At 30.8% G+C, this 23,066-nt stretch overlaps 1 protein-coding gene across 2 annotated transcripts in view; it reads left to right on the top strand.

The window, feature by feature from the left end:
* The window catches only part of DCTN4-p62 (dynactin subunit 4), a 37,491-nt gene that overhangs the window by 4,261 nt on the left and 10,164 nt on the right, over positions 1-23,066 (top strand). For both annotated transcript variants that reach the window (XM_075360652.1, XM_075360650.1), the window contains exons 3-7: positions 1,926-2,098; positions 4,639-4,787; positions 7,468-7,639; positions 9,926-10,109; positions 14,578-14,779. In XM_075360652.1, coding sequence (XP_075216767.1) covers positions 1,926-2,098; positions 4,639-4,787; positions 7,468-7,639; positions 9,926-10,109; positions 14,578-14,779 — 880 coding nt within the window. The remainder of the gene's footprint in view (positions 1-1,925; positions 2,099-4,638; positions 4,788-7,467; positions 7,640-9,925; positions 10,110-14,577; positions 14,780-23,066) is intronic.

Genomic DNA, 23,066 nt, shown 5'->3' with positions numbered 1-23,066 from the left:
AAATTGTATTTGTTTATAAAAAATATAAATATACTATTTCAAGATTTTTATGCTTTATTATTTATTTGGTGATTGTAAAACCTTTTTATGTTAGGCCTTACCTAGAAGACATTTGTCAGTTGATTTTTAATACAACTTTATTTTAGCAGTGTGTATCAGGAAATGATTTGCTATCAAATTTAGTTGAAGTATATTCTTTATGAATATTAAAGGTTTTTGATAAAAAATTTGGACTACCCAATTTAATCTAATCTTTACCAGTGTTATACAAACTAATTAATATTTCTAGAGGCCTGTACATTTTTATGCTAGCCCCATGTTTTTTCAAAAAGAACCTTGCCTTTGTCTCCACATGGATTTACAGAAATACAAGGATTATAATTTGTGGCTAGTACTACATGGTTTTTTTATTTTTGAGCTTTGCTGAAGCCTGCAATTATTCTACAGAATGGATGTGTCCACTTGATTCGGGGTCTGCATAATTTTCTGAATGAGTGAGATGCTGGAAGTGCAAATTAGGTAAGTTATTACCATTGCACGATTCCTGCCATTAATGTTGTTTAATATCATTAATCAACCATTATGTGGTACTATTGATATCCTTGTAGGTGGATTTCCTTATAACATGTAGTCGTGTTTCAGTTTTGCCTGGTAACTTCTGTTTGTTGTTGTAACTGGACTGCTGATAATAACTAGGTTATTAGATCTAACCTACAAAATGTTTTTGTTAGAAATTATATTCTTGCAAATAAAAACTTTTCATTATTAAAAAAAATTACAGATATACTTGCAATAACATCTTATCAGTTTTAAACAACAAATTAGATGACTAAATTTACATTAAAACAGAAAATTTGAAGGTGCAGTAAAATTATAAATATAAACTATAAAATGTATAGATATAAAAAAAAAAATAAACAAAAAGTAAATAATAAAAAATATAAAGAGACTTAAGGTGTTGAAAAATTTGAGTAGCAGCAATATTTTATAAAAGACCCGTAAGTTCTTTTGTTAATTTATTTTTTTGTTAGGATTCATGGTTCTTTTCTGTATAGATAAGATAAATGAATGTTTATGCAGAAATACATACTTACCTGTGATTTATATCATTTTTTGTTTTTTAATGGACATTTTTACAAAACTAGTGCCTTGTTTGAATTGTGATTACTCACTTAACTTTGTTTAGTTGTTGTAAAATGGTATAGTCTTCTGAAAGATAAAAATATGACTAGAATAAATTGTTATATGTACATTTTTATTTATATCATAGTTAATTAATTTATTTCATTTATTATTAGAAATAATCAAAATCATGTATATATGTTTAAATTTATATTAAAGTAGAAAATTTAAAGGTGCAGTAATTATAAATGTAAACTATACTTATATATAAATATAAAAAACATAATGTATTTGATTGTTAAATTATAGTTTTTACTCGTTTACATTATTAATATTATTGGGGTTAGAATAAAGTTAACATAATTCAGTAACATTCTGTAATTAACTTGTAAAGAGATGAAAACATACACATTCTTTGAATTGGAAGGTTTTTTTTTAAGTTTCCAATTCCAATTTTTTAATTGGAATTCTGTTTATTGAAGTTCTCAAATTAATTGAAAGGACTTTCACTGACCAAAAATTACTATAATTAGTTTCTTTTGCCTACATGTTTCAAATTTTTCTTCAATAACTCATAATTTTTACTAAATTCGTCTAATCATTAAACTTGATTAAATTCCCCATCTTTTAAAAGTATGTATTCTGTTCCGAGATGTTAATTTTATTATCAAGCTGTTAGTTCCATGACAACTTGGCGTTTTTTATAAATAATTTTGGACCTATTTCGATAAATTCTTTTTCTTATGAAGTTTATTTGGTCATTATTATGAATCTTTGTTATTTGTGTTGTTTATTTTATTTAGATGTGCTACTTGTTTTGATTGCCCTAACTGTTTTCATACATTATCTATCCGTGCAACATCTATCTCACGTAGTACTGAGGATGGTTCAAAATCTGCAACAAAACTTTATTACTTGGCTTGTTTCTTCTGTCGCTGGACTTCTCGGGATGTAGGGATACCAGATCAGACTGCAGGTAATATATTTATTTACCCAATAATGGGATTCAGTTTTTTTAAAGAGTTATCCTGAATTTTTATTGTTTAATAATTTTAGATTTTATCTATTAATAAATTTTATGTGCACATAATACTTGCGTGTATGATGCCAGATTTCCAATGGGGGTTCACGTTGAAGAGTTTATAGTTAGTTCAGTTGGATACTCTCACAAGTCAGATAATTTTGATATTGGAGGAGATTGTTCATTAAAAACCCCTGTTCTATTCCTTTTTGGCTCTTCACTTATTAGGGAAAAGATAATGTCATGTATTTGAGCTAGTCAGTGCAGTCATCAGTGATGTGCTGCTTCCCTTCTGGATAAAGAGCCCTGATCTCCTAAAAGATGTGAGTGAGTGCCTGCTACCTTGAGATCCATGAACTATTATCTGGGTGAAGCTTATTTTGCATTACAGTTTTTATATGAACTGGTCATTCTTTCTCACAGTTCACACCCCTTCCTTACCTGTTATCCCTTATCTCCCATTTTGTGCTGTGTGGGTGCTGTTCAAGTCCTGCTAGATGTGTGCTAAAGATCTAGGACACCTTTAGAGCAAGTGCATGTTTGGTGTGCTCTGAGAGAAGCTATTTGTAGACTGATCCAGAGACTCCATTTCCTTATCTGCTGGGTAGACAGTATGCCTGATGGGAGAACTGCCTTTTGGGTAAAGCCCAAGAAACGCTTTTGTTATCTCCTGAAATAAAATACTAAACATTGAATAATTGGCATCAGTTATTAGCAATTAATTATGCTACATGTGATTATCAATTCAATCTTCACTGAGATTTCAGTAATCCTACTTATTGTTGTTCATTTATAGTAATTATGGGCACTGTTTTTTTTTTAATAGGAGTTTAATTGTTGATGTATTGTTCTCATTACACTCCCTTAATTTTCCAAGGTGGTACTCAATGATGAGACATTGTTGTTGGAAGAACCAGTATGTTTGAAAAAAATTGTTACAAATTTATTTAAAAACAGCACTAAACCATTTGTTTATCAAAGATAAGTGTAAATTTAGTGCTAATTTTTTAATAAATTTATAACTTTTAAAGTTATTTGTAAATTTACTTAGTGAAAGAATTCAGGTTTATTAAGTGCAACATGGAAAAACTGCATTTATCAATGAAATGTCAGAAAAAAAGTTTTTGTAAGTGCAGTTTTATAATTTTCAAGTTTAGATATTATTTTTATGTTATTAATTTAGAAGTCATTGCACCTGATGATAATATTTTTAAAACCTTTACTTTTTAAACAAAATGAAAATAGGTTGTTTGATTATATCTGTTTATTAACAGCTTATGAATATTTTTGTATGTCCCTCTGTTTAATTTCTTATTTACAACACTAATTTTTAACCATCTTGTTTGTAACTGTGATACTAAATTTGAGTAGAAGACTAACTGTAATTTTTATAAAGTTAATATTAAAAAAAAAAACTTGTTTTATAAATTGATTATTATTAAATTAAAATAATTAATAAAAATATGGGATATTATATAAAACTTCTGATGATAGAAATAAATCATCTTGTTTTGTGTTTTTTATAATTTGTGTAAATATTTATGTCATACTTTCAATTGCAGATAGTTGTGATCTCATTCATATGGTTTGTTAAATGGTACTAGTTTCATAAATAAATTGTAAAGGAAATTGTTGTTAATTTTACACCTTTAAAACTACTTAAAAGTTATTAGTTATCTTATTCTTACCTTGCACGTAATTTCCATAATTATTCATCATCTTATATGATTTGTGTTGATAACATTGGTTATAAGAATTTTGTTACACAGATAATTTTGCCTTACTCTTATATATTTTTTAATGTTGAATTCAAATATGATCTCAAAATTTGATTTGAAGGCTTCATTTCCTTTTGTAATTGTTATAAAAAATAAAAATTATTTATTCTCTATTATGATGAACACAGATTTGTTGTGAGTCAATGTTTATGTTAATAATCAAATATGAATGTCTGGTGATGTTTATAAATTAACCATATTTATAAATGACCCAGAGTGAAATAATTTGGAGGAGTGACTAGTGTTACTAATATAATATTACATCATAGAATGGCATTGATACTAACTGTTTTTACTATAACTTATGCTTTTGAGATCATAATTGATATAATCATTTCGGTTGCTATTTCTACTGTCGAATAACCTGGACCACGCGTGCGCAAAAGATCTCTTTATTGGTCTTATAAAAGTGTATCTGTTGTTATATTGATAAACTTTTGTTAATTTTAATGTGTAATATTCTCTTTGAATTTGTCACATATGTTAGTATTGAATTGTATAGGTAGCATTGATATTCTTCAATTGAACTTAAATTCATATGAATAGAATTGGGTACATTCTTTCAACTAATGTTTAATAAAATAAATGAAGTGAATAAAATAAAATAAGAAAATAATAAAAACACTGAATAAAAAATTTAGGAATATCATGTAATTAATGTCGCTCATTGTAGTTTGAGATTTTGGCTGTGACTAAAGTGGTTTCTTTGTCATTTAGCCACTGGACATTGGCCTGAACGTGAAAATGAACATGCTGAACGTATAACTACTCTAATTGAACATTATAAAGCTGTGGCAGTGCATGAACGTATTGAAAAAGAAAAAAAGAATTACCATACTCCACACCGAAGTTATTCCCACTATTCAGTAAGTGTAATCAGTTGTGTTTTAAAAGTTATTTCATATTATGAATTAAAAACTAACAATATCTTTCATATATACAAGGGTCATTTGGAAAGTTCTTGGCCTGACAAAGAAAATGCAAAATTTTCTATAAAATATGTTTTATCTTTCAATGTAGTTATCTTGAAAATTCAATACATTTAGAGCAAAAACATTCCATAGTTTTTGATACTCTCAGTGTAATGAGACAGGTTATCTTGGCTTTGCTCTTAATATTGAAGTGAAATTTTGTCCGCCACTTTAAGTTTGGGAAGAGTAGTATTCGCTAGGGGCCAAATTCAGCGAATATGATATATAGAAAAGCACTTTGAAACTTAGGTCAAGGAATTTTGCAGAAACTACCAGAGATGTGTGTGCAGGCTTATCATTGTGGTGAAAGAAGACTTTATTTTTTGGCAGATGTGGGTGTAGCCTGAATAGCACTTTCAGTTGGTCCAGTAATGAAGTGTAATTCTCCCAGTGACGGTGTCTTGCATTTTTCCTGGTTGTCTATGAGCACCAGACCTTGAGAATTCCAAAAAACCATGACTTTCGTGCAGATGGAAGTGTTTTTTCTTTATTTGGTGCACTTTCTGTGTCTAACTGCTGTTCGGTCTTTGGCATATAATAGTAGATCTCTTTGATATATTGTTATAAATGTCAAGGAACTTGGCATTTTTGATCATCTGTTAACAAATGTGGCCACCATCGAGCAGAAGCTTTTTCACGCCCAAAACATCAAAATATAGTGGATACAATCTTTCAAAATTTTGTGATGTCAACAACTCATGTACCTTCATTTGGCGATCATTTAAAATAGCATTGTGGATTTTTGTGATGATTTCATTGGCCATAGCAGTTTTAGGGCATCTTGAGCATTCATCATCTGATTGTATCTATGACCACATTTAAATTGAGTAGTGCTTTTTCACTGTCGTAAACAAAGAAGCAAAATTTGTTAAAAGTGGAATTAACTCTTCTTGTATGTCTGTTGAGGGGTTATAGTTTTAAAACAAAGTATTTATAACAACACCCCTATCTTCATTATTATCCATTTTTTAGAAAATGACAAAATTTGTTTGTTTTACTCTGTTGCTACAAAGAAGCAACTAAATGAACTTGTATGAAATTTGCAGCATGCCATCTAAAGGATCATATTTGATGAATATCATAATCATTTGGTTCAAACTTGCGCTATATTTGTGTCAGTCCAAGAATTTTCTAAACATTCCTGCTGAAGGGTGTCCCAAAATAAAAGCTGGATTTAATTTCAGAAAAAAATCTATTCTATTAATTTTTAGTTGGCATAGTTATTTTACATTATTTGAAAAGGTAAAAATTATCATTAAATGTGGTATAATATATATGACAAATGTCCTCTATAAGGCTTTGGCATTATTGAATTAATTTTACAAAATTGTGGAATTAGTTTATTATATAGCTGTGGCGCAGTGCTGTCAATAACTTCAAATTTATGCTTTCATTCAGGATCATTCATATTTTCACAACATAAACTTTGAACGTGTCCCTCATTTTGGAACAAACTAATTTTAAACAATATGATAGTCAGGTGGTTGTTTATTTCCATGAAATTTAGGAGAAAGGTGATGAAAACAAATTAATGATCCACGGAGGAAAAACCCCACCATCTTTGCTCATTCACTTTGTGTGAGATGTGTCCATTAGATTTTTGCTGCAATAAGTGGATTGTCATCTAAAATAGTGTTGGAGAAATGAGATCACAAAAAGTTGAATTACTTCACTTCACTCCATTTCAGAATGAAATCCGCACTAAACTTTCACTCTTAGGTGTGCGTAGACCATTGATGAGAGGATTTTCTGTGTGCCAAGTGCAACAATTTGACTTGTTGACATACCAAGGTAGAAATGCACCTTGCAGCTAAAGATAATTTTCTTAGCAAAATCACTGTAAACTTGATTCTCCACCACCATTTGATGAATGTCTGGTATTTTTAATGGTTGTCTGGCTTAAGTTTCTGGGTTAGCTGAATCTTGTGTTAAAATTCACTGCATTGTGTTTTTGAAGTGTCATTCTAAGATGACATACTAAAGTTTTGAAACACTTGCCATACTGTTGCTCAGAGCAGCAATGTTTTCAAATGAACGGAATAAGATTGGGTATTTTCTTATTGTCTGTAATTGAACCTTTTGTTAAGAATTTTTATCTAGTTACTTTGGACTAGTTGAAATGCATTTAATTTGTTGCATTTCTGCACTTCATTTTTTTTCTGAAACGTATGAGTTTAAGATACAAAAGGAAACTATTTTTCAGTGCTTTGTAAGTATTATATTTATAAAAAAAAAAACGTTATTATTTTGTGATTGATGATCATATAAGGGAAAACTCACTGGGAGCATATTGCTACTTGCCCAAGGGATTGCTTTTTGTTTGGACCGTTATTTACTAAGTGTTTTGAAGAAAAAATACCTAAAAATTTCAGTAGCCATAGAACATATGGCTGTTTTATTTTTGTTTGAGAATTATACTTCAAGTGCAATTACAGGCTGCTTTTTGCATTTTTGCATTATCTGAGACATTTAAATCTAGTTCAGATTAACTTAATTATATTTGGACTAGAAATATTCTGCAGTAAAAATTTATTTGTTACTGAAATTTATTATTATGCACTGATAACATTTGCAGAAGCTTGGCTATACTGCAGCATTGGCTCGTAAGCGAGCTGGCTTGCCATCCCTGGGTCTTGGACGTGATGCTGATTTAGGTAATCCTCCAACTATAGCACCCTCTGTTGCTACAGATGATATTGAACCATTGCCAGAGCATTTTTTTACTACTGCGCCAGATCTTACTAAAGGTATGTTAATTGATTCAATATTTTTAATATGTTGTGGTCATTTGTCGTTTAAATGTCTTATTCTCTTGTTCATTATTTGAAAAAATTAAACTTTATTATCATGTGATTTTAAATGATGCTATGAATATTTCATATTTTTATTTGATAGAGTTGTAATTTTCTTGCTGGATGTAATGAAGTAAGATTAAAACCATTGGATATTATTAATTGTGTGGATTGTACCCCATTCATCTATTAGAGCATATCAGTATAAACTTTATGTGAAAGAAAGCAAAAAAATTAAAAAAAAAAAAAAAAAAACAAAAGTAGGGAAGAGATTAGTTTCACAATAGGCAAGAAATATATTTAAAAAATAATTTTCTGTTGGCATGAAATTTTTGTCCCTCATTTTGGAACAAACTAATTTTAAACAATATGATAGTCAGGTGGTTGCTTATTTCCATGAAATTTAGGAGAAAGGTGATGAAAACAAATTATTGATACCTGAACTGGCTTTCAAGAATGATTGATACTGCCATATTCTTTCATGATTCACTTAGTACGTACTTCTTACATGTCTTTACCTATCATTAGATATAACTTTTCATATGGGAATTTCTTGCAATAAATCACCCAAACGGGTTACCAAAAAAACCTTCCTTCTTTTATTTTCTGTTTCGCCTCTAGAATCATTGTTAAGTATTACTGCAGAGGATGAATGGGGATGATGTGTTGTATGAATGTAATTGAAGTGTAGTCTTGTACAGTATCAGGTTGACCATTTCTGAGATGTGTGTTAATTGAAACTCAATCACCAAAGAACACCGGTATCCATGATGTATATTCAAATTCGTATAAAAGTTTTACTTGGATTTAAGCCTTTGAACTCTTTACTTTGAAATCAGTTGATTTGAGATGACAATTTCACCACTAGACCAACCTGGTGGGTTTGCCAAAAAATCTTCTACATTCACAGACTATACAATTTATTCCAATTGTACAACTTTGTGAAATGTTGAAAATAATGCAGGCAGTTGAGTGGTTATTGAAACTGTGACACTAATGGAGGTAGGATATTTTTGTATTGAAGAATTTTTGTACTGTGTTGCCATTTATTTTTTGGGTACACTAAGTTAACCAATGAGATTCTCTTTTATTTTCCTCAATGTGTAACAGTAGAATTTTGTCATATTATAAATACTTATACAAAAATGCAGCCAAGTTAAGGTATTTTATATAAGATAGCCCAAGATCAGTGACATATTACATTTTCTAAAGTTTTTAGGCTAAAATTTGAACTCTATTCTGCAAGATTAATTTTGTTTTCAGCTGGGAGCTATAAGCTACACTCAGATATGGTTCTTTTAAAATTGGTTAGTAGTAATGTCTAGATCCTTATTTTTTAAAACAGTATTTAAGCAAGTTAAAAAACTGAGTGTGATTTATTTCCAACTTCCTAAAACAAATGCAATTTTTCACAGGCAAATTGTAAATCAATTTGTCATTTTGTAGATATTGGTACTTTGCCTTGAGATGTTGTAAGGGATATTTGAGAGATGTTGTAAGCATATTTTTATGCTGTATGAAGCGTTCAATAACTACATCTTTTCTTTTTTTAGCAATCATGTAGTTTGGTTAATGCTTATTTGGTTACAAATATCATTTGTAATGAAATAAAAAAACTTAATATTAAAGTGGTGAATGCCTCAACATAACTTTTTCAACTTATTTATTTTATTTTGTATAAAATTTCTGTAATCTATTATACTGGAATTGATTAGTAAACTGGTTTGTGTGTATATCTATTATTGTTTGTACTATTAATTTATAGGGAAAGTTTACAAGTTTCTTCCCCACCATCTTTAATGCATAAAACGCCTTGAAGGTCTGAAGGTTGTACAGTTATCATGAAGGTTATTATGTTGATATTCCTGATCCACTGAATTTTTCTGGTTTGAGTTATTTTCATTATTGTAATGGTCAGATAACAATATTGGTAGTGATAAGAATTATAACTTAACTTTAGCTATTATTACCAAACAGACTTTTATATTACTGTTTAACAGACTGTAAATGTGCATAGCTTTCTAATCAGAGAACTAATACTTTTGTTGTAGTTAGTATTATAGTAGGATTATTACCCACTTGTGATGAGATGTAGTGCGAGTGCTAAATTACAGAACTGTCATCTTGTTATGAATATAGCTGTAATTAGATAATAAGATTGTTTAATTTGTCTGTAGAATAATTACAATTAAGTACCATTTCTATTTTACAAGTATTAATGATTCATTCTTCTGTCTGCAGTAACAACATTAAATCAGCGATTTTCTCAACCAGATCTACAGCCGGAAAAGACCAGTGACTTATCACCTATTCATAAACATTTATTTATTAAGCGTTCTCAGAGATGTCGAGAATGTGAACATAATGTTTACAAACCAGAGTATAATCCTAGCTCAATCAAATTCAAAATACAATTAGCTGCTTTGTGAGTACATCAAATTACTTATTTATTTTTTTCTATATTGTAAATGGTTCATTTGAATTTTTTTGTTAACTATGTTTTAAAAACCTCAAGTTTGATATGCTGGTAAATGGAATAGTAATTGGTCTTAAGAAAGATGTAAAACTACTTAACGTATCTTGAGAGATAGGCCATTCTTTTTCACTACTTGCCTCATTTTCTTTATCCCTTTGTCGCAATTATCACTTCTGTAGATAAAGGTGTGATCCTGGTTCTCTGTACTGAGAATGTTAGGACTTATACGGCCAGTAAATTCTTCATTTTTGATCTATGGCGGAACTTGTTAAATCTGTTTCCTATCCACAAAAAGTGACTGAGGTGCCTATTAATAAACCCATATCTTCTAAATACCCCTTCATTCTGAAAAATAAATGACACTATAAGTTTTGTAATTGTCTTCTTGAAAAAAAAAAATGTTTTTCCATTAATTGTGAAAGTGTTAAATGGAGCTCAATATTTTCTAATTTCATTCTAGAAATGGTATGGTCCAAATATCAACAGTACTTATTTGCATTATAGTTTCTTTATTAATGAATATTCTTTTACAGAAATTTTTTAAACAACTTGACAAATTATTTTAATACAAAAAGAGAGTTATTGTTTGCAGATTATATTTGCTTGCTATGCATCAGTTGTTTGTGCATATTGGTCTTGGTTTTCAATTTATATTTTACCATTTTTTTGTACTGTTAATATTACTTGTTTCTCTTCTATTCAGTTCAGTGAATGTTAAAGTGACCTCTTTAATATTTGATTTTATTCTTTATATGTTATTGCAAAACGTTTTGTTTTAATGAGTGATTTTAAAGTGAATTAATTAAGGTCTTTAAGGTTTTACGACTTCAGCCATAGTTCTATTCAAAAAGTGAGCTCATAAAAAGTGTTTTGTTGTAACACTAGCTGTTAATTTTTGGTTACAAAGTTAAGACTAATACATTTCATGTAACATATATCCTTCTATGTAAAGTAATTTCCATAATTTATTTATAATTTTGATACTATTAGGTTTACATGTTTTGTTTATAATATGTGAAGTGGAGGTTCAGAGATTTTTGAAGTTGAGTATCTTGAAGGAATTTGTGAGTATGAAATAATAACTATTATTAAATTGGTAGTGACTGATATTTTAAAAATTTTCTATAAATTCATATTTTCTAATTTCAGAAGAAAAATAGAAAATTGAACATTATAGTAAGATTTATTCAAAGTTATTAAGATTTAAATTTTCTTGTAGTACGTTAGAATAAGCATATACATAAATTTGTGAATGCTAATTCACAATTAAAAATAGATAAGTTTCTTAATGACGTTTGTATTTCTTTAAATATCAAAGAAGAAAATTTGATTTGAGTTGGACATTGTGAATAAAAGAGAGAGAATTTTGTAAGAGAGAATTAAGAAAATGAAGTAAGAAAAAAGTAATTTTTTTTAGGGAGTTAACAAAAAATATAAAATAAAGTTACAAGTAAAACTTTCTTTTTCAATAATATAATGTATTTACATTACAACACTGAGAAGATTGTTTTTTCTAAATATAATAATTTTTTAGAAATTCAAAAAATGTTGGATATTGAAAAAAATCTCATAACAAAATGCTGAATATTTGAATTTTTCAACTATGTACAAGAAATTGCTGGCAGTTTTTAAAAGGGTAATATTTATATTTTAACATAATATTAAATGATAACGCATTTTTTTTTTTTTAATTTTAGAAGTTTTGTTTTAAATATTCTTAAATTATTTTAAATTATTTCAAAATCTCTTTCTTGTTTTATTTTTGCTCTTCCTTAGAGAGCTGAATGCTTGATAAATAAATCTAAATAATTTAGGTAATTATAGAATGTCATTTTTCACTTGAAAATTAGTTATACTAATAATTTAATTTAATTTTTTAATATTTATGTTAGTGTATTATTAAATTTGGTATTAGTAGTGTCATACTGTGTAATACTTGAATCAGTTTATTTTATAACAAAACATGAAAAAACTAATTAGAACATTTGATTAATATTAATAAATTAGACTCTTATTTGTTTTCTTTTTTGTCTTGAATTTACTTCCTGGTTGGCCAAAAAATGTAAATCGTGTGTGCATGCACATACCTGCATGTGCGTGCGTGTGTTTATAAAAACCGTTTCAAGAATTCAGTGGATGGTCCCCCACATTGAAATAAAGAAAGAACTATATCAGGAAACACTTAGCTTAGTAGCTGGCTATCTGCCATTCTGTATTTTTAACATAAAAATTTATCTCTTAGGGTGGTTAATTGTGTACTGCTAGATACTTAGTGGTTTACTTATATAAAAATAATGAACTTGATCACTCATTCCATTTAAAAATTGTGTGCATGTAATTTTTAATTGTTAATATCCTTGCAACTGCTGGTTTATTTAAATAATGTTATTAAAAAAAAGTGTTTTATGACAAAGCCAACCTTGTTTATTCAAATCTGTTCATAAATAACAAAGTTATAGAAAGATTCTTGAAGTGAGTCACTCTAATTTTCATTTCCTAATACATAACATTAAATAACTTGACACAATCTAAGCTGGAATAATTTTTTTATTAATGTTATCGTGTAATAAATTATAATAATTTAATATTATGAGAGGTTTGTTATCTGTAAAGACAGTTTCATTATAAAAAAAATTATTCTGAAAACTTAATAAATATGTTTTGTTTCTGTTAAAATACAAGGAGAATCAAATATAAACGGGGTTTAAAAATTTTAATTTAAAAAAAATTTATTTATTGAAAAGTAAAAGTCAAATGTAATTTATTTTTCTACATAGTTTCCTGCTTTAGATTTTTCTCAGTAAGAAGGAAGGTTTTTTATCACAGCATCGTAGAATGAAGCTGGTTGCTTCAGGAGCCAATTGCGCATGATTCACGCCCTTGTCATCATCAAAATGTTGCCCCTCCTAGAGCTTCTTTAAGTGGCCCAAACAAATGAAAATCGCAGGGCGATAGGTCTGGGCTCTAGGGAGGATGATCAAGTTGAGTCTAGTGCATTTCTTCCAGTTTTGAGACCGTTAAAGCTGCAATATGGGGCCTGGTATTGTCATGGAGGAGGATGGTCTCTTGAATTGGTAGGTCTCATTTTTTGTGGCTTTACCTCATTCAGCAGCTTGCAGTAGTAAGCAGCATTGATTGTGTGTCACTCATGAAAAAAATCAATGAGCAAAATGCCTCACCAGTTGAAAAAAACAGTTGAAAGAACCTTGCCAGCTGACAGTTGAGTTTTGGCTTTCACTGGGGATGCCTCCCCTTTCCTTCTGGCCTGTTTCAACTGGGGAGTGTAGTGGTGGACCCACGTTTCGTCACAGGTGACAATCCAACTCAAAAATGCACCACCTTCTTTTGCAGATCTTGCTGTTAGCCTCTGACAGACCTCCAAATGTCTCAACTTCTAATCTGCAGTCTAAAGGTGTGGGACCCATCTGGCACACACTTTACAGAACTGTAGGTCGTTTGTGATGATTGCTTGACAGCTCCCATATTTTATTTTGACCTGTTCTGCAATTTTGGATACTCTCACCTGTGGATTGTCTTCAAGAATGTCTTGAATCATGTGAATGTTTTTGTCTGTAATGCTGGTCGGAGGATGGCGATCGTGTTCCTGATTTTTGTTCACATCCTACCTTGAACTCTTTATGTCAGGCAAACACATGAGTCCTTGACAGTGTTTGGTCCTCGAACTGTGCAATCAATCTCCGGAAAATTTCCATCTCTTGAACTCCTTCACGAGCAAGAAATTTTATAATTATGTGTTGTGCAGTGGAGGGGTGCAACTATTGCTTCAACATCATGAGCGTTACTGACAAAAGTTTTTTTCATTAAGAATTTATCTAACTACACAAATTATCATGACAGCCCTCATTCAAATTACATGTGCAATTTCATGAGCAATAGATTTTTATGTTCAAAATACAAAATGGCTGATAGCCGGTAAACTAAGTGTTTCCAAACATATGTAGGTAAAATATTTTTTTTATTTCAATGTGATGGACCATCCCCTGAATTCTTGAAGCAGTTTTTATAAACATTCTGTATGTAAGTGTTTTGTAACTACTAAACATGTAGCTTTCTGAAGGCCCTATTGAATTAAGTTTTTATGTCTTCAGGACTTAAAGAATATCATGCTAGTTTGTGCTTCTCTCTTGCAAGATTTTGTAAAAAAAAATTAGATATTTTTTTTATTAAAAGAAAACGAACATGTAAAAGTTCAAGTCTCGACTAATATTTCTATAATAAATATATGCTGTCTTTAGATTTATAATACTTCAGGTGGAATTGCTTCAAAACATCTAAAGACTCATCATGAATTGAATTTTATGCATAAAATGAATTTTATTTTGTTTTTGTATTATGTGACATTAGATGATTATTTATTGTGTTTAATTATTTGATATTTATTTTTTCTTTCATTCAGTTATCATATTCCGGAGATCACGTTACTTTCTGTTGAACCTTTAAGAGAGGGTAAGGCTAGTGAAGTTATTCTGAAGTTGTGTAATCCTACGCAGCATCTTACTTCTGTTGATTTCCGTCCATTACCTACTGCTATAGAAGAGGAATTACTTTGGGAACGTGCTGTGCAGCTTTGTGAAGAAAGGGAACAAAGAGATCCTCAGGTATTATTTGTATTGATGATACTTATCCATTATTCCAAGTTTTATGTTGTGATTTTTGATGTTGATAATTTCGATGAAATGTGAATTTTAAAGTATTTTAAATCAAATCTTATTTTTCTTTTTTTTTGTTTACAATTATTACAAAATTTGATAACTTTGGATGCTTGGTACATTTAAGTATAATAATCAAAAGTGAACATGCATGCAGATTTCCAATTTTTGCAGGTTTATCACTGGATGAATTGGATTTTTTAATTGAAATCACAGTAATGTACACTTCCAGAAAAATTTAATTCTACTGTAGTAAAAATAATTGTAATTATATGTGTGTAATATATTTTTTTTTTTTTTTTGTCTTCAGTCATTTGACTGGTTTGATGCAGCTCTCCAAGATTCCCTATCTAGTGCTAGTCGTTTCATTTCAGTATACACTCTACAACCTACATCCCTAACAATTTGTTTTACATATTCCAAGGATGGCCTGCCTACACAATTTTTCCCTTCTACCTGTCCTTCCAAAATTAAAGCGACTATTCCAGGATGCCTTAGTATGTGGCCTATAAGTCTGTCTCTTCTTTTAACTATATTTTTCCAAATGCTTCTTTCTTCATCTATTTGCCGCAATACCTCCTCATTTGTCACTTTATCCACCCATCTGATTTTTAACATTCTCCTATAGCACCACATTTCAAAAGCTTCTAACCTTATCTTCTCAGATACTCCGATTGTCCAAGTTTCACTTCCATATAAAACGACACTCCAAACATACACTTTCAAAAATCTTTTCCTGACATTTAAATTAATTTTTGATGTAAACAACTTATATTTCTTACTGAAGGCTCGTTTAGCTTGTGCTATTCGGCATTTTATATCGCTCCTGCTTCGTCCATCTTTAGTAATTCTACTTCCCAAATAACAAAATTCTTCTACCTCCATAATCTTTTCTCCTCCTATTTTCACGTTCAGTGGTCCATCTTTGTTATTTCTACTACATTTCATTACTTTTGTTTTGTTCTTGTTTATTTTCATGCGATAGTTCTTGCGTAGGACTTCATCTATGCCGTTCATTGTTTCTTCTAAATCCTTTTTATTCTCGGCTAGAATTACTATATCATCAGCAAATCGTAGCATCTTTATCTTTTCACCTTGTACTGTTACTCCGAATCTAAATTGTTCTTTAACATCATTAACTGCTAGTTCCATGTAAAGATTAAAAAGTAACGGAAATAGGGAACATCCTTGTCGGACTCCCTTTCTTATTACAGCTTCTTTCTTATGTTCTTCAATTATTACTGTTGCTGTTTGGTTCCTGTACATGATAGCAATTGTTCTTCTATCTCTGTATTTGAACCCTAATTTTTTTAAAATGCTGTACATTTTATTCCAGTCTACGTTATCGAATGCTTTTTCTAGGTCTATAAACGCCAAGTATGTTGGTTTGTTTTTCTTTAATCTTCCTTCTACTATTAATCTGAGGCCTAAAATTGTTTCCCTTGTCCCTATACTTTTCCTGAAACCAAATTGGTCTTCTCCTAACACTTCCTCCACTCTCCTCTCAATTCTTCTGTATAGAATTCTAGTTAAGATTTTTGATGCATGACTAGTTAAACTAATTGTTCTGTATTCTTCACATTTATCTGCCCCTGCTTTCTTTGGTATCATGACTATAACACTTTTTTTGAAATCTGAAGGAAATTCCCTTTTTCATAAATATTACACACCAGTTTGTATAATCTATCAATCGCTTCCTCACCTGCACTGCGCAGTAATTCTACCGGTATTCCGTCTATTCCAGGAGCCTTTCTGCCATTTAAATCTTTTAATGCTCTCTTAAATTCAGATCTCAGTATTGTTTCTCCCATTTCATCCTCCTCAACTTCCTCTTCTTCCTCTATAAAACCATTTTCTAATTCATTTCCTCCGTATAACTCTTCAATATATTCCACCCATCTATCGACTTTACCTTTCGTATTATATATAGGTGTACCATCTTTGTTTAACACATTATTAGATTTTAATTTATGTTCCCCAAAATTTTCCTTAACTTTCCTGTATGCTCCGTCTATTTTACCAATGTTCATTTCTCTTTCCACTTCTGAACACTTTTCTTTAATCCACTCTTCTTTCGCCAGTTTGCACTTCCTGTTTATAGCATTTCTTAATTGCCGATAGTTCCTTTTACTTTCTTCATCACTAGCATTCTTATATTTTCTACGTTCATCCATCAGCTGCAATATATCGTCTGAAACCCAAGGTTTTCTACCAGTTCTCTTTATTCCGCCTAAGTTTGCTTCTGCTGATTTAAGAATTTCCTTTTTAACATTCTCCCATTCTTCTTCTACATTTTCTATCTTACCTTTTTTACTCAGACCTCTTGCGATGTCCTCCTCAAAAATCTTCTTTACCTCCTCTTCCTCAAGCTTCTCTAAATTCCACAGATTCATCTGACACCTTTTCTTCAGGTTTTTAAACTCCAATCTACATTTCATTATCACCAAATTATGGTCGCTATCAATGTCTGCTCCAGGGTAAGTTTTGCAGTCCACGAGTTGATTTCTAAATCTTTGCTTAACCATGATATAATCTATCTGATACCTTGCAGTATCGCCTGGCTTTTTCCAAGTGTATATTCTTCTATTATGATTTTTAAATTGGGTGTTGGCAATTACTAAATTATACTTCGTGCAAAACTCTATAAGTCGGTCCCCTCTTTCATTCCTTTTGCCCAGCCCGTATTCACCCACTATATTTCCTTCCTTGTCTTTTCCAATGCTTGCATTCCAATCTCCAACTATTATTAAATTTTCATCTCCTTTTACGTGTTTAATTGCTTCATCAATCTCTTCGTATACACATTCTACCTCATCATCATCATGGGCGCTTGTAGGCATATAGACGTTAACAATCGTTGTCGGTTTAGGTTTTGAATTTATCCTTATTACAATGACTCTATCGCTATGCGTCTTGAAATACTCCACTCTCCTCCCTATTTTCTTGTTCATCACGAAACCTACTCTCCCATTATTTGACGCTGAGTTAATTACTCTAAAGTCACCCGACCAAAAGTCGCCTTCCTCTTCCCACCGAACCTCACTAATTCCTACTATATCCACGTTTACCCTATCCATTTCCCTTTTTAAATTCTCTAGCCTACCAACCTTTTTTAAGCTTCTAACATTCCACGCTCCGACTCGTAGAATGTTATTTTTTACTTTTCTGGTGACCCCTTCCTTAGTAGTCCCCACCCGGAGATCCGAACGGGGGACTATTTTACCTCCGGAATATTTTACCAAGGAAGGCGCCTCCATTATTGCTTTTGAAAATGCAGAGCCACATTTTCTTGGAAAAAAAAACAGCTGTAGTTTTCCATTGCTTTCAGCTGCGCAGTACTCAGAGGACTGAGTGATGTTGATATGGCCGTTTAAGTCATTGTGACTTACGCCCCTAACAACTACTGAAAGAGCTGCTGCCCTCTTTCAGGAATCATTCCTTAGTCTGGCTCTCAACAGATACCTCTCCGATATGGTTGCACCTTCGGTCCAGCTACTCTGTATCCCTGAGCACTCAAGCCCCCTCACCAACGGCAAGGTCTCATGATTCATAGAGGAGGGTAATATATATATATATATATATATATATATATATATAAAACTTTACTGAAATTAATCTTTTTAAGATTCATATTGTTCCTCTTTACTGTTAAATTACATTAAATACACCACCTAGTACAGAATATTGAGATAAGACATATCTTACCTTAATTTTTCATAAAAGCAGGATCCCGCATTCTCGGTCGTGATTGAAATAATTCCTGTTTCGTTTATATTAAGTGGACTACAAATAAAACAAAGAGTGATTCGAATTAACAATTATAATTAAATACATTTTGTGATATAATAAGATTGACAAGTTGGCAACTCGGCCATATATGGTTGTATGTTACGCACTAACAATTAATGGATAAAACACATGTTTAATATCATATAGTGCCAGACTGCAGGGCTGATTGAACATACCACCCACTAGAAATCTGTACGATTTCTTAAAGTTCAAATACATAAAGCTGAATATAAAAATAACAAACAGAAAAATAATTAATAAATTAAACAGTAATAAAAAAATGTATCAGTCACTGGTGGGTAATGGACATATCTTGGTCACAGATTTTTTATAAGTTCCTTTTGATGTTAGAATTGTAGCTATTTGAATGAGGTTGTCTGGTCCAGGATGTATATCATCAATAACGCTTAGTTTCCATTGCAGTGGTGGTGTTTTATTCTCTTTTAATAAAATTAGAGTTCCAGGTTGAAGTGATGAATTCTCAGCCCTCCATTTGGTATGTTGTTGAAATTGAGAGGTAATCGGAGGACCATCGGTGCCAGCTGGTCTGAATACTCCGCTGAATGAACTGCCATCTTTTAAGCTTGTTCAAAGGAATGTCAGTTACATTAGGATTATATAGAGAAGTAAGAAGACCACCAATTAGGAATGTCCTGGAATTAGAGGTTGAGGATCAGAGGAATTGGAAGATAATAAGAAGATATGTACAAAGGGAGTGAGAATTAAGGCCAGCTTCTATTTGTGTCAATATAGTAATGAGCTCCTTAAAGGTCAAAGCTAAATTTCCTACCACATGTCTTAAATGATATTTCATTAATTTTACTGTGGCTTACCCATAAGCTTCTGAAATGTGATGAATTTGGCGGAATAAAGTGCCACTGAATCCTCTTTTTGGATGAAAAGTCGCTATTTTTCTTCTTGCGTTCTCATTATTTAAAAATTTATACATAGAATGATGTGAGTTATTGGCTCCGATGAAATTCATGCCATTATCATTGTATAGGTTAGAAGGCAGACCTTCTAAGACAAATCTTCTTGAGACAAATCTTCTTAATGCAGGTATAAATGCATTGGTTGACAAATCACTGACTAATTCTAAATGTGTAGCTTTGGTAGATAGGAAAACAAATAATGCAACATAACATTTTATCCTAGTTTTTGAGCATCGCCCACCTTGACATATTAATAAAGGTCCTGAATAGTCTATTCCACAGTTAGTGAATGGCTTGTAGGTAATTTCAGTGCGACATTTTGACAGTTGTCCTATTAAATTGCTGTGACTGTTTTGCCTTGAATCAAAAACATGTTACACATCTGTGCAGAATTGATGTAATGATGTTTTTACCATTGATTATTCAATATCTTTCACGAAGTTGAGAATGGAGTAATTGCGATCGTGCATGCAAAAGCCTAAGATGTTCATTTTCAGTTATTAACTTGGTTAAATTAGATTTAGGTGGAAGAATGATGGATATTTATTGTCAAAATTCAAATTGGATAATTGCAATCTTCCTCCTATTCTTAGTCTCTTTCCATCTATGAATGGTTATATTGAATATAGTTTTCTTACTTTAGATACAGATGAATTAGTGTGTAATTCTTAAATTTCAGTTTGAAAATGAATATTATGAATTTGAATAATACATTACGTTAAAATAAATTCCTTCTCTTCAATAGATAAAACATGCTTACAATTAATTTTATTTTGATATTTTAAACATTTTTAATAAATCTCATACAATAACACAATGCATTATGATGTTTGGCATTGAGGAAAACAAATCAGGTAAATCTGTCAAGCTAGTTTATGTAATTAATGATGTGCATTCATTATGAAGTTCATTTAAACAATCCGATGACTCAAAATTAATTTCGTGAACAGTTTTTTTATTCTGATTTTCCATTTGTTGGCCTAACGAAAAAGGACCTTTCCACTATAACTGATTATTTTGTAATTTTCTTGCACTTATTCCTGGAGAAAGTATATCAGAAGGATTTTCTTTAGATTAAACATGTCTCCATTTATAGTTTTCAGTAAGTTCTTGAATCTGACACTCTGTTAGCTACAAAGGTTTTCTATTTTTTTGGTTAGGCTGCTATCCAAGAAAGTATAACTGTAGAGTCTGTCCATAAATAATTACTATTTATATTTAAACAAAGCGCAAGAGCAAGAGCAATGTTTTTGAATAATTTTGGTAATAAAAGTGCGCTCCATAATTCTAATCTTGATATGGAGATCTGTTTTATTGGTGACACTCTTGATTTTGAGCAAAGGAGATTGACTGTGAGATTTCCCTGATCATCAACAGAACGTAGGTATATACAGCACCATAGCCATCCTTCGAGGCATCAGCGAATCCATGTAATTGTAAATCAACTATTTTTCTTATCCCGTTGATTAATTTTGGACCACAAATTTGCTTTTTAAATGGGAGCTTTTCATAGAGATCAGATCAAACATGAAGGAGATTTTCTAAAAGTATGTCATCCAACTCAAATTTCTGAAGCCATAATTTTTGCATAAATATCTTTTATAGCATAATAATTGGACCTAATAGGCCTATTGGATCAAATACAGATGATATGATTGCCAAAACTATTCTTTTAGTGAATGGGCTATTGTGATTTTTGTAGTTTATTTGAAAACGCAACATTTCTCTCTGATAATCCCAGATTAAACCTAAAGTATTGCTACCTTGATTACAGAATTAAATGCGTGATTAGAATTGCCCAATTCAGCCACAGAATTTAGAAGTACGGGCTCATTTGAGCACCATTTGTTGAAATCAAATACAGCTTGTTTAAGGATCAAAATTATTTCACCTTGTAATTGTATTGCTTCATTTAAATTATCACAACCAGTTTGTAAGTCATCCATATAAAAATCTCTGGAGACTATTTCTGTAACCTTTGGAAATTATTCTGAATTTTCATTAGCTAATTGAATTATACATCTTGTGGGAAGGAATGAGGCAGATGCAGTTTCATATGTGTCCGTGGTCAGTTGATAGTGTTTCATTCTTTCATCACTTGAGCTTTGCCACAAAATCTGTTGCAAGTCACCACAGTCTTTGTGGTCAATATACACTTCTCAATACATTTTTGCTACATCCCCAGAAATTGCATAAACATGCGTTCTAAAACTTAAAAATATTGATATTAAGTCTTGTTAGACAACAGGTCCTGTCATCAAGAATCATTGATTGATATTCCACTTTCCGCCTTGGCAAACACTACTCGGTGTTTTTGTTGTGCTATTTTCTTTAAACACCGCATGATGTGATAGTATGGATTCTCTATCATTGCTACATGTTGAGTAATCCTACATGTTAAGTATTGTTGTAATCAGTTCTTAGAGTACTGGATTTGTTCAACTTTTCTCTCTAATGCCAGGAATCTATGTTGGGCGTTGTTAAGAGAATTACCTAGAGGAACATGATTTGAAATTCTTGGTAATCGCACAGTATATCTTCCATCTTCATCTGTCTTCAAGTTTACCAAAAAGTGTTCAAATTAGTTTTCTTCTTTGGTGTGAGTTTTAGTGGTAATCTCTTCTAATTTCCAAAACTTCTTCAATTGATTTTGAATATTCATTTCAGAATTTACTAATAATGTTATGCAAGGAGGTTTTTCTTCTGTATTTGCAGACAGTAACCTTTCAGCAACCTTTCTTTTTAGTTTCTTGAATAACTGGAAAATTTTTACCTTTCTTGATTTGACACTTTTTAATTAAACGTAAGTATAATTCAAATCCAACTAACATTCTACATTACTGGGTTTATTAAAATCTATCTGCAAGCATCACAAACTTGGAAAATTTCCATTTATTTGTATTTATATATTTATATGTGCTGTGGGCATCAAACTTGTAATACATGGTAGAACAAAACATTTAATAGAAGTAGAATAATTGTCATAGTTGGAGTACAATTCAATATTTACACTATATTTTGTCATTACGGTCTCTGCAATGACAAATTATAGAGATTGGTCTTATTATTCCAGAGGTCGGTAAATCTTCTCATTGTCGTTTTAGTCTTAAGTACTTCACCATGTTTTCAGTAATAAAATTGGCCTGAGAGCCAGCATTACATAATACACAGCAGGATTGCAATCGATTGTTCGAATCTTTAACCCTAACGTTGGCTTTAGTAAGTAAAATATGAGTTACCCTTTGAATTTTTAAATTACAATAATTGCTACTTGCATTTATATTAAAATTAGGAACGTCATTTTCAGCAATGCATCATCTATTTTCAATTTCATCTTTGCCCTTTGAATTACTTTGAGTAGAGTTATGATTAGACTCAATTTTGAAGTTACGCTTATCATGTAAAATTGAATGGTGTTTTTACTTACAATATTTACAACAATGAGAGTTATAATAATCCTTAACATTGTGATTGTTATTAAGGTAATTAAAATGTAGCTTGTGATTTTTGACAAA

Source organism: Lycorma delicatula, chromosome 3 (genome assembly GCF_047948215.1).
Source record: "Lycorma delicatula isolate Av1 chromosome 3, ASM4794821v1, whole genome shotgun sequence".
Lineage (NCBI taxonomy): Eukaryota > Metazoa > Arthropoda > Insecta > Hemiptera > Fulgoridae > Lycorma > Lycorma delicatula.
The sequence above is the reverse complement of the archived record's forward strand: the minus strand, read 5'-3'. Positions and strand labels throughout refer to the sequence as shown.